The 13,518-nt window shown below is 32.0% G+C and overlaps 2 protein-coding genes across 2 annotated transcripts; one reads left to right on the plus strand and one right to left on the minus strand.

Moving 5' to 3' along the window:
* The first annotated feature begins 3,827 nt into the window (after window positions 1-3,827).
* On the plus strand, window positions 3,828-5,332 carry LOC109798411 (FAM210B-like protein). Its single transcript, XM_020358671.3, has 3 exons — window positions 3,828-4,198; window positions 4,789-4,986; window positions 5,077-5,332. Exons 1-3 carry the CDS (start codon window positions 3,986-3,988, stop codon window positions 5,233-5,235), a joined length of 570 nt encoding a protein of 189 aa, XP_020214260.1. The 5' UTR covers window positions 3,828-3,985; the 3' UTR covers window positions 5,236-5,332.
* Window positions 5,333-5,553: 221 nt separating this feature from the next.
* On the minus strand, window positions 5,554-11,593 carry LOC109798410 (transcription factor E2FB). Its single transcript, XM_083062096.1, has 14 exons — window positions 11,216-11,593; window positions 9,680-9,869; window positions 9,438-9,497; window positions 8,354-8,439; window positions 8,186-8,274; window positions 8,037-8,091; window positions 7,628-7,680; window positions 7,482-7,532; window positions 7,324-7,372; window positions 7,174-7,239; window positions 7,012-7,088; window positions 6,630-6,849; window positions 6,279-6,345; window positions 5,554-6,120 (listed from the first exon to the last, which is right to left on the minus strand). The coding sequence occupies exons 1-14, from the start codon at window positions 11,408-11,410 to the stop codon at window positions 5,987-5,989; spliced, it is 1,392 nt and encodes a 463-aa protein (XP_082918222.1). The 5' UTR covers window positions 11,411-11,593; the 3' UTR covers window positions 5,554-5,986.
* Between the last annotated feature and the right edge of the window lie 1,925 nt (window positions 11,594-13,518).

Consider the following 13,518-nt stretch of genomic DNA (forward strand, 5'->3'; position numbering starts at 1 on the left):
CAGTACATGGTTTATATATCCATGATAAGTAGACTAAATTGTGTATCATCCATCCCTGCTCCATTTCCACATACATTGATCCTCCCCATCAGTGACCAAAAATGGAATATTTCCTATAGCATCAAGATCTCCAACTTCAAACATGCTTGCACAAGGCTTATGTTTGATACATCTTTTATTAGATTACATTGGGTTTATTTGACATTTATAAGTGTCTTAAATTGATGTATTGCTTGAGATTTGTTGTAGTGGGCTATATTAGTTTTAATTATAAATTTTAGTTAATTTTTGTAATTTTTATCCACTTTGACATATTGTCTTATGCAGACCATATTTTAAGCTCCCCAACTAAGAATTGGACATTTTTGGTATCCTTGGAAAGCTAAGACAAATTTATACAACTTCTCTATTGGGAGTTTCAGCCAATTTGGATGTCTCGGGATTCAAAAATGTGTCACAAGTTTTCACCTCTACACTTTGTATTGAATTTTTTTTAGGAAATTATTTTAGAAGTATCTTAAACTTGTTATTAGGTGATTAGTGGGTCAAACTTATAATTAATTTGATTAGGCTCACTACTTTTGTCTATTAATAGGTGCTAAGAGACTTGTTTTGTACAATTTTGCTTAATTTTCAAATTTAAAGTTTCTTCTCTTACAAGTTTCTTTAAATTTTCTCTCTCTCACACACACACACATTAGATCTCCCTCAATCACATAGAGATCTCTGTCTACATTCTTTCCACGAATTAACTACAACATCTTGATGGAGATGCATGACTAATCCGCTTAATCAATTCGAGATTTCATGAATTGTGATAAAATTTGAGTTTTGATTTAATTTCATCGTACAATTTCTTTACCTCATCTTCTTCTCCTTTCTAGATCTAATTTTTATTTTTCATGATTATGAACTAAGTTTGTATTGGATCTAAATTTGAATTGAAGTGCATTTTTGGATCTAGATCCAAAATCCCCTAAACCAACCGTTCGTTGTTCTTGAATTTCATGAAAATTGTAAGATCGGGATTACATCTTGCATTTTTATGAAATTTTATAGATCTAGATCTAGATCTACATTTTTAGAAATGTTCTTGTTGATTTAAGGATTGATTTAAGGATGACTGAATTTGGATTACATTTTGAACCATGAATTTTTTTTCACAAGGATTAAAGTCTTGAATTAATGCTTTTCTAATAAGAATTCTCTCAACTTTCTATATTCTATTTTGTGTTTTAATTAATTCTATTGTAATTATTGTTTGGTTGCTCATAAATTCTCATTCTAATAGTAGCATGATAAATTTAGATTTTATTGACCTATGTCTTCAAGAAGAATGACCTAAGTTATTTCTAATCTAGTAATTTTTATAGTGATTCGGCAATGCAATCAATGTTCTGATCCTTGTTCTCCATTTCAATAAGATTACACACTCTGATATCCCAAAGACCATCAATCCCATGCATTTGTAATAGATAACTTCCATTAATGTTTTTTAGCCACAGATTTTCCCATACTTGAATGTTTTCCCCATTTTTCCCATTACCTTCCCTCCATATATAACCTTCCTTGATGAGTTGTTGGGTGCTCCAAATGTTGCACCAGGTCTAGCTTGGGTTATGTTCATGTTGAGCTCCTACAAAGTTGCCATTTAGATAGTATTTGGATTTAAAAAATTTGCTACTCAAGGATTCATGTTTTGTAATTATTCTCCGAGCATGCTTACCTAGTAGAGCAAGGTTGAATGTATGAATATTTTTGAACCCCGTTCTCCCATGCAGCGGCGGACCTTCTTAGGGACCGGGGGAGCCACGACACCCCCAGATTTTTCTAAAAAAAATAATTTATATATATATTATATTATATTTATATGATTATTTTATAAAATGATTAATGAATGATAATATTTTTTAAGATTTTATTATTACGTATGTTTATTTTGAGTAGAAAAAAAAATTATATTATTTTTTTAATTAATAAAATATTTAATTTATATATAAAAAGATTAATTTGGCATCCCCAAATATTATATTCAAGTTCCGCCACTGCTCCCATAATATTATATTCAAGTTCCGCCACTGCTCCCATGCTCCTTTTCTACAATCATTTTATTGCATCTTAACCGGTTAATTGTTAATTTTTTTTCCTTGTCTAGAACTAGAAACCCACTATTATGAATTCATCATGCACTTTATCTTATCACCTAGGGATAAGGGAAGCATAAATACACTTATATCATATGATGGAATGACCTAAACAACAAATTTTATCATAATCTCCTTCTAGCCATGGAGAGAGAGAAAATAGACTATGATTGAATTTTACACGAAATACGATCTTTGATAAATTTGAATATTTCCTTCTTATTTTGACCAATCATAAATGGAAAACCCAAATATCTACTAGGTCTTGTTCTTCATGAACACCAATCAACCTAGATATAGTTATTTTGAGGTCTTTAGAAGCATTCTTGTTGAACACTACTTTTGATTTTGTCGAGTTTATTGCTTGTCTCAAGAGTAGCTTGTATTCTTGAAGTATGTTCTTTACATTTTCAACTTCCTTTTCTGATGCACAAAAGAAAAGAAAGCAGTCATTTGCAAACATAAGATGAATAACTCTTAAGGTATCCTTACACACTTGTATGTCATGCACATCACCTATGTTCTCTGCATGTTTGATAATTCAGGTAAACCTTCCATCCCAAGCACAAATAGATATGGAGAAAAGAGGGTCCCCTAACAAAGACCCTTTCCCAAAATGATAGGTCCAACTTGATTATGGTTAACTATAACTTTATACTATACTGACTTGATGCATAGTATGAAAAATACTTTATTAAAATAGATAAAATTCACATCAATATTATATCTGACTAGCGCAAAAAAAGTATTTTATAATTCTATGTACTTTAAAGTAAATAAAATAAAAATAATTAAAATTTTATAATAGTTAATGGTTAATTGAAGGATTTGAGTGATTTTTAGTAGTTATAAAAGATAAAATGAAATATAATATAGAAATTATTAAAATAAAATTATATATTTCTTTATTACTAGTATATGTAGATAAAATAAATAAATAAAACATAAATCCTTACATGTCTTATTCTTCAAATCCACGAGAATTTCTCCCATTTCATACCATAATTTAAAATCAAGTCTTGTGTAAGACAAACGTCTAGACCGAGCAGTTCATCGTTATCTTCTCATTCGGAAACTTGTCATTCAAATATTAAAATAACTAAACAATATATGTTGGTATTAGAATCAATCAAACTATTATTATTTGGTCTCAGAGAATACTTGAATCAACTAACGCAAAGCGATAACTAGTAATTTTGAATTGAAGCATTTAATAAACACGTAAATTGATCTATTATGATTCTACTTAACCCAAGCATAATCGATCCATAAATGATACATTTGGTTTTCAAAAAAAAAAAAAAAGGATTATAACATTCGTATAGACATTTATGTTTATTTTAAATAATTATTGATATCATATATCTAAATGCATATCACATTATTGCTAAATGATAATAACTACTTCTTGATAGTAATAAAAACTGTATTAAAAAAGTATGCTATAAAATATATTAGCATAATTTTTTTTTAAAAATAAAACAGATTCATTAAAATTTGTGGTAGTATTGCTTGCTACGTGTCCATCCCTCTGGGTGACCATAAATTTGAAGGGTGGCACGTGCCGTGGGTCCATTCTCTTATTGGGCTTATTTGAGAGGCCCATTGCAACGGACAAAGAAGAGTTTGCCACACTGAGTTCGTGCATTAACCGTGTCGTGTGGACTTAACAACATCTAATTAAAAACTCATATTTTGTCCAATCATTATCGTTTACTATCTTCTCTCTTTGTTGGTTCAAGTGAACACACATAACACTTTTCGTGTCTCTGATTTTTCAATTTGATCATCACACAACAAATTCTTAGATTATTATCTACAAGATTTGTGAGGGGCCAACAATGACGACATCTCTGCTACTCCCATCGCCTTCTTGTGCTTCGTTACTGAGCAAAGGGACTAATAGACTTTGCACTCCTGCTTCATTTCACACACTTAAATCCCATGTTAAGGGCTTCAGAGTGAGAGCCCTTAGAGAGAAAACAGAGGAAATTGAAAGCCCTTCGCCTGAGGAAGTTACAAAGAAGTATGGCCTTGAAGCTGGTCTTTGGAAGGTGCCCATTTCTTTCTCTCGGTTTTTTTTTTTTTTTTTGACTAAAAGATTCCAATTTTACAAATCAAAGGTTTCTTGTTTTTGGGTGTTTCGTGTTTTTGTTGATAAGCTACATCTTTTTTCTTGGCTTTTATGCGAAGTGTATTGTTTCCTACTCTATTAAGTGTGCTTCAGGAAGGAGCACAATTTGGATTGAGAGAAATTCATAAGTATACTCCAAGGATGTTTTTGTTGCTGAATTTTCCGATAACAGAAACAGAAACCTTGAAAGAGTAGTCTTTAAACAGTGAGGCAAATGACTAGCTTTGCTTGTCAAATCGAATTCGGGTAGCTTCCTTGATGCAGCTATTATGTGCCACTTGATTGAAGTTTTATTTTTTAAGTCATAGCCTTTTGAGCTTTTGCTTGTATGTTTATCCCTGAATTGTAGGGTTTGTTTCTATTCCTTCATTTCGCCTCGTGTTTTTTCTCCAGTTTCGGTGAGGAACTGATGGGTGGTGGGTGGATTTTGATCTTTGAGGAATGTTAAGTATTGAATCAGTATTCGGTACCTTTTTGTATCTCTAAAATGAAAATTATGGTCTGTCGCAGATTTTCAGCTCCAAAGAGGAAGGAAATGTTGAGGGCAATTCTGACCAACAGAAATCGAAGGGTGATCAAGCCAAGGAATTGCTTGCAAAATATGGAGGAGCATACTTGGCAACCTCCATTACTCTGTCATTGATCTCTTTCGCACTTTGTTATGCATTGATCAGCGCTGGAATTGATGTCCAAAGTTTACTGCAGAAGGTGTAACATTAAAACAAAACCTATTGTAGATTGCAAACTAGTTTAAGACTATATTTGCTTCGGATTAATGAATTGCGTGTTTATCCTCAGGTTGGAATCTCAACTGACGCGACTGGCGAAAAAGTTGGTACCTTTGCTTTGGCATATGCTGCACATAAAGCTGCATCTCCTATTAGGTTTCCACCCACAGTAGCTCTTACCCCAATTGTGGCTGGTTGGATTGGAAAGAAGGTGGAGAAAGATAATTAGCTTGTAGTCATACCTTCAGATGCCAAACAGTGTTCCCCTGTAATGTGCTTCTACATTGTATCTTCATTTCCATTGCCATTTGGACATGTTTTCCATACTTGGGCATGTACATCCTTATTACATAACGAAAATGAAAATGGTTTAATTAAAAAATAAAAAAAAAACCTATTCGCCAAGTGTACGTCACTGACATTGCTATAATTCACTTGCATGGTTGCATCCTCCATTTTAATAGAATCGGTATATGGCTACTAGTAAGTTGCTGGTTATATATACCTCACATTGGGATATCGAGGGAGGAACAGAGAAGCGAGAAGGTAGACTCCCAGATGAAATTTTGTCATTTCAACAACAGTGCTGAATTGCAAGCATTGCAACAATTGAAATTGACGAATAGTGATACGTTATTATAACATTGACCGGGAGCGTAACTCTTTCAATTTGCATTCCTAAGTGTTTTTATTGCTTGCCAAACATAAGACATCGAGCTAAGTAAACTAGAAACCAAGACTTACAATAATATACAAAGGGTTCAGCAAAGCAGAAAGAATTTTTTTCTTGAACTAAGGTCGCTTAGGTTATGTAATATTTACTTGGAGAAACATGAGAAAGCATCTTCATGGAACCTTCAATCCAACCTCCAGGACTATGCAGAGAGGATACAAAAGGGAGATGGCTGGATGTCATAGGTTCTCAGCAGGAAAGGAGTACCACGTTCCCTTTTATATTCACAATGTATCCTTCGGAAGCTTCAACCTCCAACAGTAGGTTTAGGCGCGGAAGACACTTCAGCTACATTTGAAGGTTGACTTGGGGTCGTAGTGTTCTCGCGAGTAATACAACAATCTCCTTGAAGAGGATCCAGTTCATTCCATTCAACTTCAGCTGTAAATGTAAAGTTTCAAAACATCAAGCCTAGATTCATATTTAATTGAATTTAAAAAAGAAAATGAAACTCTCAAACCCCTCCCCTCCTGATCTGTGGGAGTGCATGATATATCTAAAGAATAAAATGGAAGCTAAGGAATTTAGAGAGGATATACGTTCTGTTCTCCACATGTCAGTTATGCAAACCTCAGCTTCTGATAAAAGCCAGTAATCAGATTCACTCTGCAAAGAGAAAAGAAGTTTCAAATAAGCTCCAACACTTGTACTTTCATTTCTTAAATCAGTAACGATATCACTTTATGCTTACAAGTTGCAATATGAAAATGCAAAAATTGATAACCCCCTTCCCCCTTCAAAAAACAAAACGGAATATGCGATAATTGATTTGTTTAAATATTCCTTACAGCTGTTGAGACTGTTACCACTTGCCATAGTCCATAAGACTATATTCTCGCATTAGAATTGTTATAAATACAACAAATGTCTCACAGACAGGTGATACTTACAGCAACATCTGAAGGAACAATCTTCATGATCCCACTCACGAAATCCTGAGAGGCAGCAAAATCTGAACTGGGCCCTTGAACTTCTTGTCCCTGCACTTCTATGTCCTTCCCTCTATCCTCTGGGACCATCGTTGATTGATGCTTGTTAACATCTGGACTGGATGGAAGTTTGGGTGAAATATCAACACCATTAATCTCTTCAAACTTTTCTTCAAATTGACTAAAATGGCAAGAGAGAAAGGGGAGGTCAGGAATATTGACTTTATAACATGTTGTAATTGTCAAACATCATTGCCTCATCTGATCATACCATTGCAATTAACCCTTGTGGTAAATGATTTCAGAACTATAAAAAAATGAAGGAAAAAAAAAGTAAGCATACCTAACAAGGTAAACATCTATTGGGCCCATTGTGCTTCTGAGGACTATCCTGTATCTCCTCTGCGGATAATCAACAGCCTAATGGAAAAGGGGGGATTACAATCAGAAAGATGCATATGATATGAATAACTTCTGCTGAACTCCTCATACCCTCTCAAATTACCTCATCAGGATCAGGGACCTCCAAAGTGGTGCCATGCGGAGCTTTAATTGCTATCAAGGTTTCATTCTAGCAGTAAAGACAAATGATTCAGTTAACATCCAAAAAAACATTACATTGCAAGATGCAAAGAACGTAGATCAGGAAACTAACCTGGAAGCAGGGCAAATTCTTTATATCTTCCTCAGTCACAAAAAGCAACCTATGAAGGTGGAAGTAGATTTAAAAAAAAAAAACATGTCATATATAGTTATAAACTTAAAATTGTGACCAAATAGCCCAAAAATGAATCAAAGCAAAATAAATATTACTTTTCGTTGTTTTCATCTTCACTAAGATCCCGCAGTCTTTCTTGCATCTCCCTGCAATAATTAGAAAATTTAAACGTAGTTAATATAGATAACAAAATCAATGCAATAATTAAATAGAGAAGAATAAACCAAGGCATTGCACTCACCTTATTTGCTCATCTAACCGGTGCTCCTCCATTGTTAAATTTTCAACTTCTGCCTGCAGATGAGAAACAAAAAGAAATCAACACAAATTTTCAGGAATTAATATTATCAATTTATCATTGAAGCCTAACAAATAAAATAAATTATATCAACATAAATTCAATCACAACACCCATTGCTAAGAAAATTACTGAAATTCAAGTCAGAAGGTCTGTACATTTATTTCAATAAAAATATGTTTCACAAGCTGTACCACATAAAATCATTTAACAAGCTAAATTCAGCATGAAAAAGGCAAAGTTTCTTGACAGGAAATCATAAGTCAAATCTATAAACAGGCTTTATATCTTCCAAAGAAACCATCTCCATGTGAATTCCAAGCAGAAAATTGAATCATTCCTAAGTCCTAACCTGTAAACTAGCAAAACTATCATCAGCCTCCCCCGGTCTTGAAACATCCAGTCCCCTGACCAATCATCAAAGGAGTTGGTAAGAGAGTTTCAAACTTTCAATACATCAGAAAACAAATATGACAAGGACAGATGTATAGAAATTCCTACTTCCATTGAATTCGGTTCTTGAGTTTCTTTTCTATCAGGCCAATCCCTTCAAGAACATTGGTTATATCATATATTCTCCTCTTTTGCACCTGTAGATACAAAAAAAAAAAAATCAAATAATCAAAATTTACAGCATGCAATCATTAGAGCAGATGAAAATATATTAACCTCTAATGTATCGGCAGCTTTATTCAGATCAAGGATACCATCCTCAGCTTGTTTGATCAAATTGATGAACTTCTTTGTCAACAGACCTATTTTTTTATTAAAATGATATATAAAATAATTAAAATGCTTGTAGAGACTTCATTTTGTCAGTAAACATATAAAACAAAAGGAAAATTACACTTTATCCGCCAGTAGTTTCACCATTTTCAGATAAACCCAACTGACTTTTTTTGTAACTAAATCCCCCTCAACTTTGGTTTAACTTGAAAACGTTAACTTCAGTTAACTTCAATGGCAATTTAACATTTACTCAACCTATCCATATAGGACATGGTTAGTTTGATTCAAAAACTGAACCAAACTGTAATCAAACTAAATTACAGAATCAGTTTCTAAACCACACAACATTTAAAAACCAGTTCTTTGAACTGTAATTAAAAAACCATTTTTTTCATTTGGTTAACCAGTTCATCAACAGAACTGTGGGTAAGATCCTTTTACAGTTTTTATTTTGATGCTGCCCAACAAGCATGTTGACGGATGTATAGAGTACCAATTGTGATCCCTTTCTACTCAAAACTACACAAAAATTGGATAGTGGTGACTGTTCAGACCTGTGCATCCACTGTTGGCAGCAAAAAGAATATAGGGGAGTGGGTTGGCAGAAATGAATCTTCTTGGTGTAGTTCAGTGAAGTTTGCAATTCAACTTGGTTTTCATTGGTTCTTTGATAGTTTGCTGACCTTTATGTAACTCTAAAAGTTTTGTCTTTTCCAGAAGGTAATGCATAAAATAAGCAACAGCTTTAGAGGGGTAGATTGCTAAAATATTATACCACAATGAGATAATGTGTAAACAACTGATGTAAATGTAGTTTAAAATTACTGATTTATACTTAAACCAAAGTATATGTGTGTGTGTTTGAACTACAAGTTGAGAGGGGTTAAGGCACAAAATAAGTTGAGGGGGCCATTAATTGCAAAAGGGTGAAACTTCAAGGGATTGAAGTATAATTTACGCCATAAAGAATTGAACAACAATAAAACACTCATGATCAACAATGAACTGAAAAAAGCTATTATACCTAAAGAGCTGTCATAACGACATGGACCAGCAGGAGTGAGATTATTGCCCGCTGGAGAACCTGTCAAGTTTACACAAAAAAAAAAATATCTAAATTTTTTGCACACCAAAACTGACAGGCAGGAATGATGCTATGTTAGCTGACAGGCAAAGAAAATATTGTTTTACCTGAATTTTCTTCAGATATTTTTTAAAAATAAAAACATATAACCTATTATACAAAGTTTGAAAGAAGATATTCACCAATATTTGAGCCTGAGGTTTGAGCTCCAGGCCTGTTACATTTTGTCAGCCTAGAGGATTTGCCTCCCTTTCCCATCTTTCCTGAAACAGGTGTCTGAAAAGGACTATTAGCTGCTTCAGCAGATCCGGGAGTCATCCTATCGCCAGAATCAGCTTCAAAATCAGCCACTTCACTCTTTCGCTTCAGTTGCTGTACATGAAAAGCAATCAATAGAAGTAATTATAAACAAGAGAAATTAGAATGGTAAGAATTATGTTTTTACAAATAATTCACATATCACAATGATCTGACCATAATGGCCAATCTAAACTTAGGTCCAAAGCATTGCAAAAATATAACTACAAAGCAATATTTACTTACAATATCACCAAAGGACAACAAAGGACTATCTCAATAGTTGTAAATATGTCAATAGATTCTCTGAAAAGAGAAAGAATTAAAAGGAAATACTCCACTGCATTTATAGCAATTGGTAGGTCAATCCATTACAAGATTATGCATAATTCATTTTTTCACATGAATCATTTTCCTATCTTGTTAGCTTGTGATCACTTAATGTGAACCCCTCAGTTGAAAATCTCTCTCTCAAAGCCCCAAACAAAAGGACTAGGCATGACACATGTACATAAATGTACAACTGCTTTAATCTAATAGTATGAAAGGCACCCCAAAAGAAATGCATCACGATATGGATGCAGTCACTCATTTCATTTCTGGTCAAATCAAATCCCCAGTAACCTATGCATTTGGTAAGGCCACAACTCCTACTTCAAGGTTGAGTAAAATGATTGAACTAAAAAATAACAAGGTCAAAAGAAAAAATGCACATATAAATTTTGTTTGGATCCAAGTTAGCAATGTTTTTGAGAACTTTTCTAATGAAAAAAAGAAAACTCTTTATTATTAATAGAGAAACTCTCAAAAACTCTTTTAAACTTATATCCAAATGAGCTTATAAACTCAATGGGACTTTTTAGGAGCACTTCAAACCATCAAATACAACCAATTTGTTTCCTTGCCACTGGCTCCTTTCCTACTAAAATTGCCCAATTTACGATACAAACTCAACTTCTGGATAATCAACAAGCACATCCTCTCAGGTTCCTCATTGCTATAGTAACAGACCCAAAGTTCATATTACAGAAGAGACTAAAACAAATGAACACAAAAGCCTTTTTCCTTCAATTAATTTCACACATACTATATTTATAATCTCTAACGCGCCTTAACCTGAGAAAATCAAAATTAAACCTCAACTACCAGTGATTAAACCCCCAAGTTACAATTTAGCTCCAACGCTAACTCCGAAACCAATTCACCGACTAATTCCAACAAATTAACAACTGAGCAACTAATTAAAACCTTCAATTGAGCAGATCTCAACTCCTCCGCAAACTCTCACCTAAACTGAAAACCCCACTCTGATACTCAAATAACCGCCGAAAGATTAAAAAGACAAAAAACAAAAACAAAAACAAAAACAAAAACAAAAAAGCAGCGAAAATTGTGACGAGGCGAAATTAGGGAGCACTGACGGGAGTCTTGACGACGATGGCCTCCGGTTCTTGGTCGAGGGCCCGGCGGTGGTCGGGGGCGAAGCGGTGGTAGTCGCCGGCGGCGAGGAAAGGCGGTTTCATGGAGGAGAAGGGGAGTTGGCGCTTCATAGAGTGCATGATCTGGTCGGAGGGGTTGGTGGCGGCGGCGGCGGGGGGAGCGCGCGAGGCGGACATCCGCCGGCCGGCGATGGAGGATCGGAGGGGTTAGGGGGAATGGAAAGGGAGATCTGACAAGTCGGAAAAATAAAGAAGCGGGAGAGAGAAAGAGAGCAGAAAACGAGGGAAAGAGAAAGAGAAAGAGAAAGAGAGAGAGAAGCAGAAGGAGGGAATTTGGTTCGGATATAGATGTGGAGGGAAGCACTTACAATAATTCCCAAATAAATATATATTATTTCCTCTTTCAACCCAAAAACACCATCATTTACTTATTACTTACCAGATTAAAAACATAATTATGAAATTTTATCTCATATAAAATATTTTTAAAAAAAATTAATAATAGAATTAGTAATTATTTATCATAATTATATATAAAATTAAATACTAATATTTTAAAATAAATTTTTAATAGATAAAAATAACTTTTTTAAATATATAATTTATATATTCATATTTATATATAATTTATTGTATAATTTAATTATATAATAAACATATATTACATAAATTAAAATACTAATAACATTCACTTTTATGAGAGATGTCAATATTACAATATCTTCCTTTTTTTATCTTTAAAACCACAATCCTATCCTTTTAAAGATTTTAATATCCAATATTTCACACATTTTTTAAAATTCTTCTTTAAAGTTCTATTAATTTCTATTTTTAAAAAAATTATTATCAAAATACACTTTATACTAATATTTTTTAAGGGCACTAAAATTCTTTTTGGGATATAAATATTACACCACTCTATCTTCTTGTATTAAAATAAATATTTTACTTCCTTAACAAAAACAAATATGTTAATCTTTAACAATTTATCCTTTAATTTATACATTTAATTATTATTTTAAAAAATATTAAAAATTTGGTTAAAATTAATTACATATCTAAAAAAATATTTTTATTGTTAATTTTACAAAAATATTTTTAAAGTTATATAACAAAATAATGTAGTTAGTGTAATATTTCAATAAAAAAAATTAAAATAAAACAATATTTTTATTATATGGTATTTATTATACATATTAAAGGTAATAATATATATATATATATATATTAAAAGTAATATATAAGTATTAAGATATTATTTAATTGATGTTATTAATAATTTTTTTAATAATATATAAATAAATTAGTGTTTTATGGTAAGGTATTATTTATTATATTTAATTAATATAATACCAAAAATTTGTATATTAAATATATAATTTTTAATAAATATATTTATATTAAGAAGCATTATTAAATAAAATTAATTATTATAAATTTTAATACTTTTATAAAAGTATATATAAAATTATACATATAGAATTTATTTTGTAGTTTCTATTTCATTTATTATTTTAATAAAATGTTTTTTAAAAAATTAATTATATATTTAATATTTCTTAATTAAGTGGATGAATGATAATGAATTAAAAAAATAAAATATTTTAATTAAAGATTTTTTTGTGAATAATTAAATTAAAAGTATAAATTTTGTGAATAATAAAATTAAAAATATATTTTAAAATCTTATAATCATTATTCTGTAGCAGTATTGTAATGACTCTTTATGATTTTTACACTAAACAACATAATTACAAGCAACGAACAAATAACTAATGTCTTAGAATTATAAGTCAACTAGTATTTGGATATGTACTGCATACTATTCTTGTGAAAATGAAATAACTGAATAAACATAATATATGTAAATACAATGGTTCAATAAAAGTAAATTATGCAATATAAATTGTCAATAAGCAACTTCTACAATTTATACAAGAATCACCCCCAAAAAGGTGGTCACTAAAAAGAACATCTAGCTCTAAACCACTGAATGGCCTCCATAGCGTAATTTCATATCTATCCCTACCCTACTCTCATATCATGTATGCTAAACGTAGTCCAAATCACAATGAAACACGGAAAGGGAAACTAGAGTTTTAAAGAAATAACATATATACAACCAGCAACATAAAATCATTAATAACTTTAATATATCAACTCGTCTTTATTTCACCTCCAACACTATCAACGAACATCATCACCATACATTCAACATGTATTAGCATAAACAACACAATTTGCTATAACAAGTATCAACTTGAACATCATAATATTAGCAACTC

This window comes from Cajanus cajan, chromosome 8, assembly GCF_000230855.2.
Source record: "Cajanus cajan strain Asha chromosome 8, NIPB_CcT2T_4, whole genome shotgun sequence".
In the NCBI taxonomy this organism is placed as follows: Eukaryota; Viridiplantae; Streptophyta; class Magnoliopsida; order Fabales; family Fabaceae; genus Cajanus; species Cajanus cajan.

Coding starts and splice junctions, on each gene's coding strand:
- LOC109798411 (XM_020358671.3), top strand. CDS start 3,986: ATGACGACATCTCTGCTACTCCCATCGCCTTCTTGTGCTTCGTTACTG. Junction 4,199..4,788: donor TTGAAGCTGGTCTTTGGAAG/GTGCCCATTTCT, acceptor GGTCTGTCGCAG/ATTTTCAGCTCCAAAGAGGA. Junction 4,987..5,076: donor TCCAAAGTTTACTGCAGAAG/GTGTAACATTAA, acceptor GTTTATCCTCAG/GTTGGAATCTCAACTGACGC.
- LOC109798410 (XM_083062096.1), bottom strand. CDS start 11,410: ATGTCCGCCTCGCGCGCTCCCCCCGCCGCCGCCGCCACCAACCCCTCC. Junction 8,275..8,353: donor AAGCTGCCGATACATTAGAG/GTTAATATATTT, acceptor TTGTATCTACAG/GTGCAAAAGAGGAGAATATA. Junction 6,121..6,278: donor TGACATGTGGAGAACAGAAC/GTATATCCTCTC, acceptor TTACATTTACAG/CTGAAGTTGAATGGAATGAA.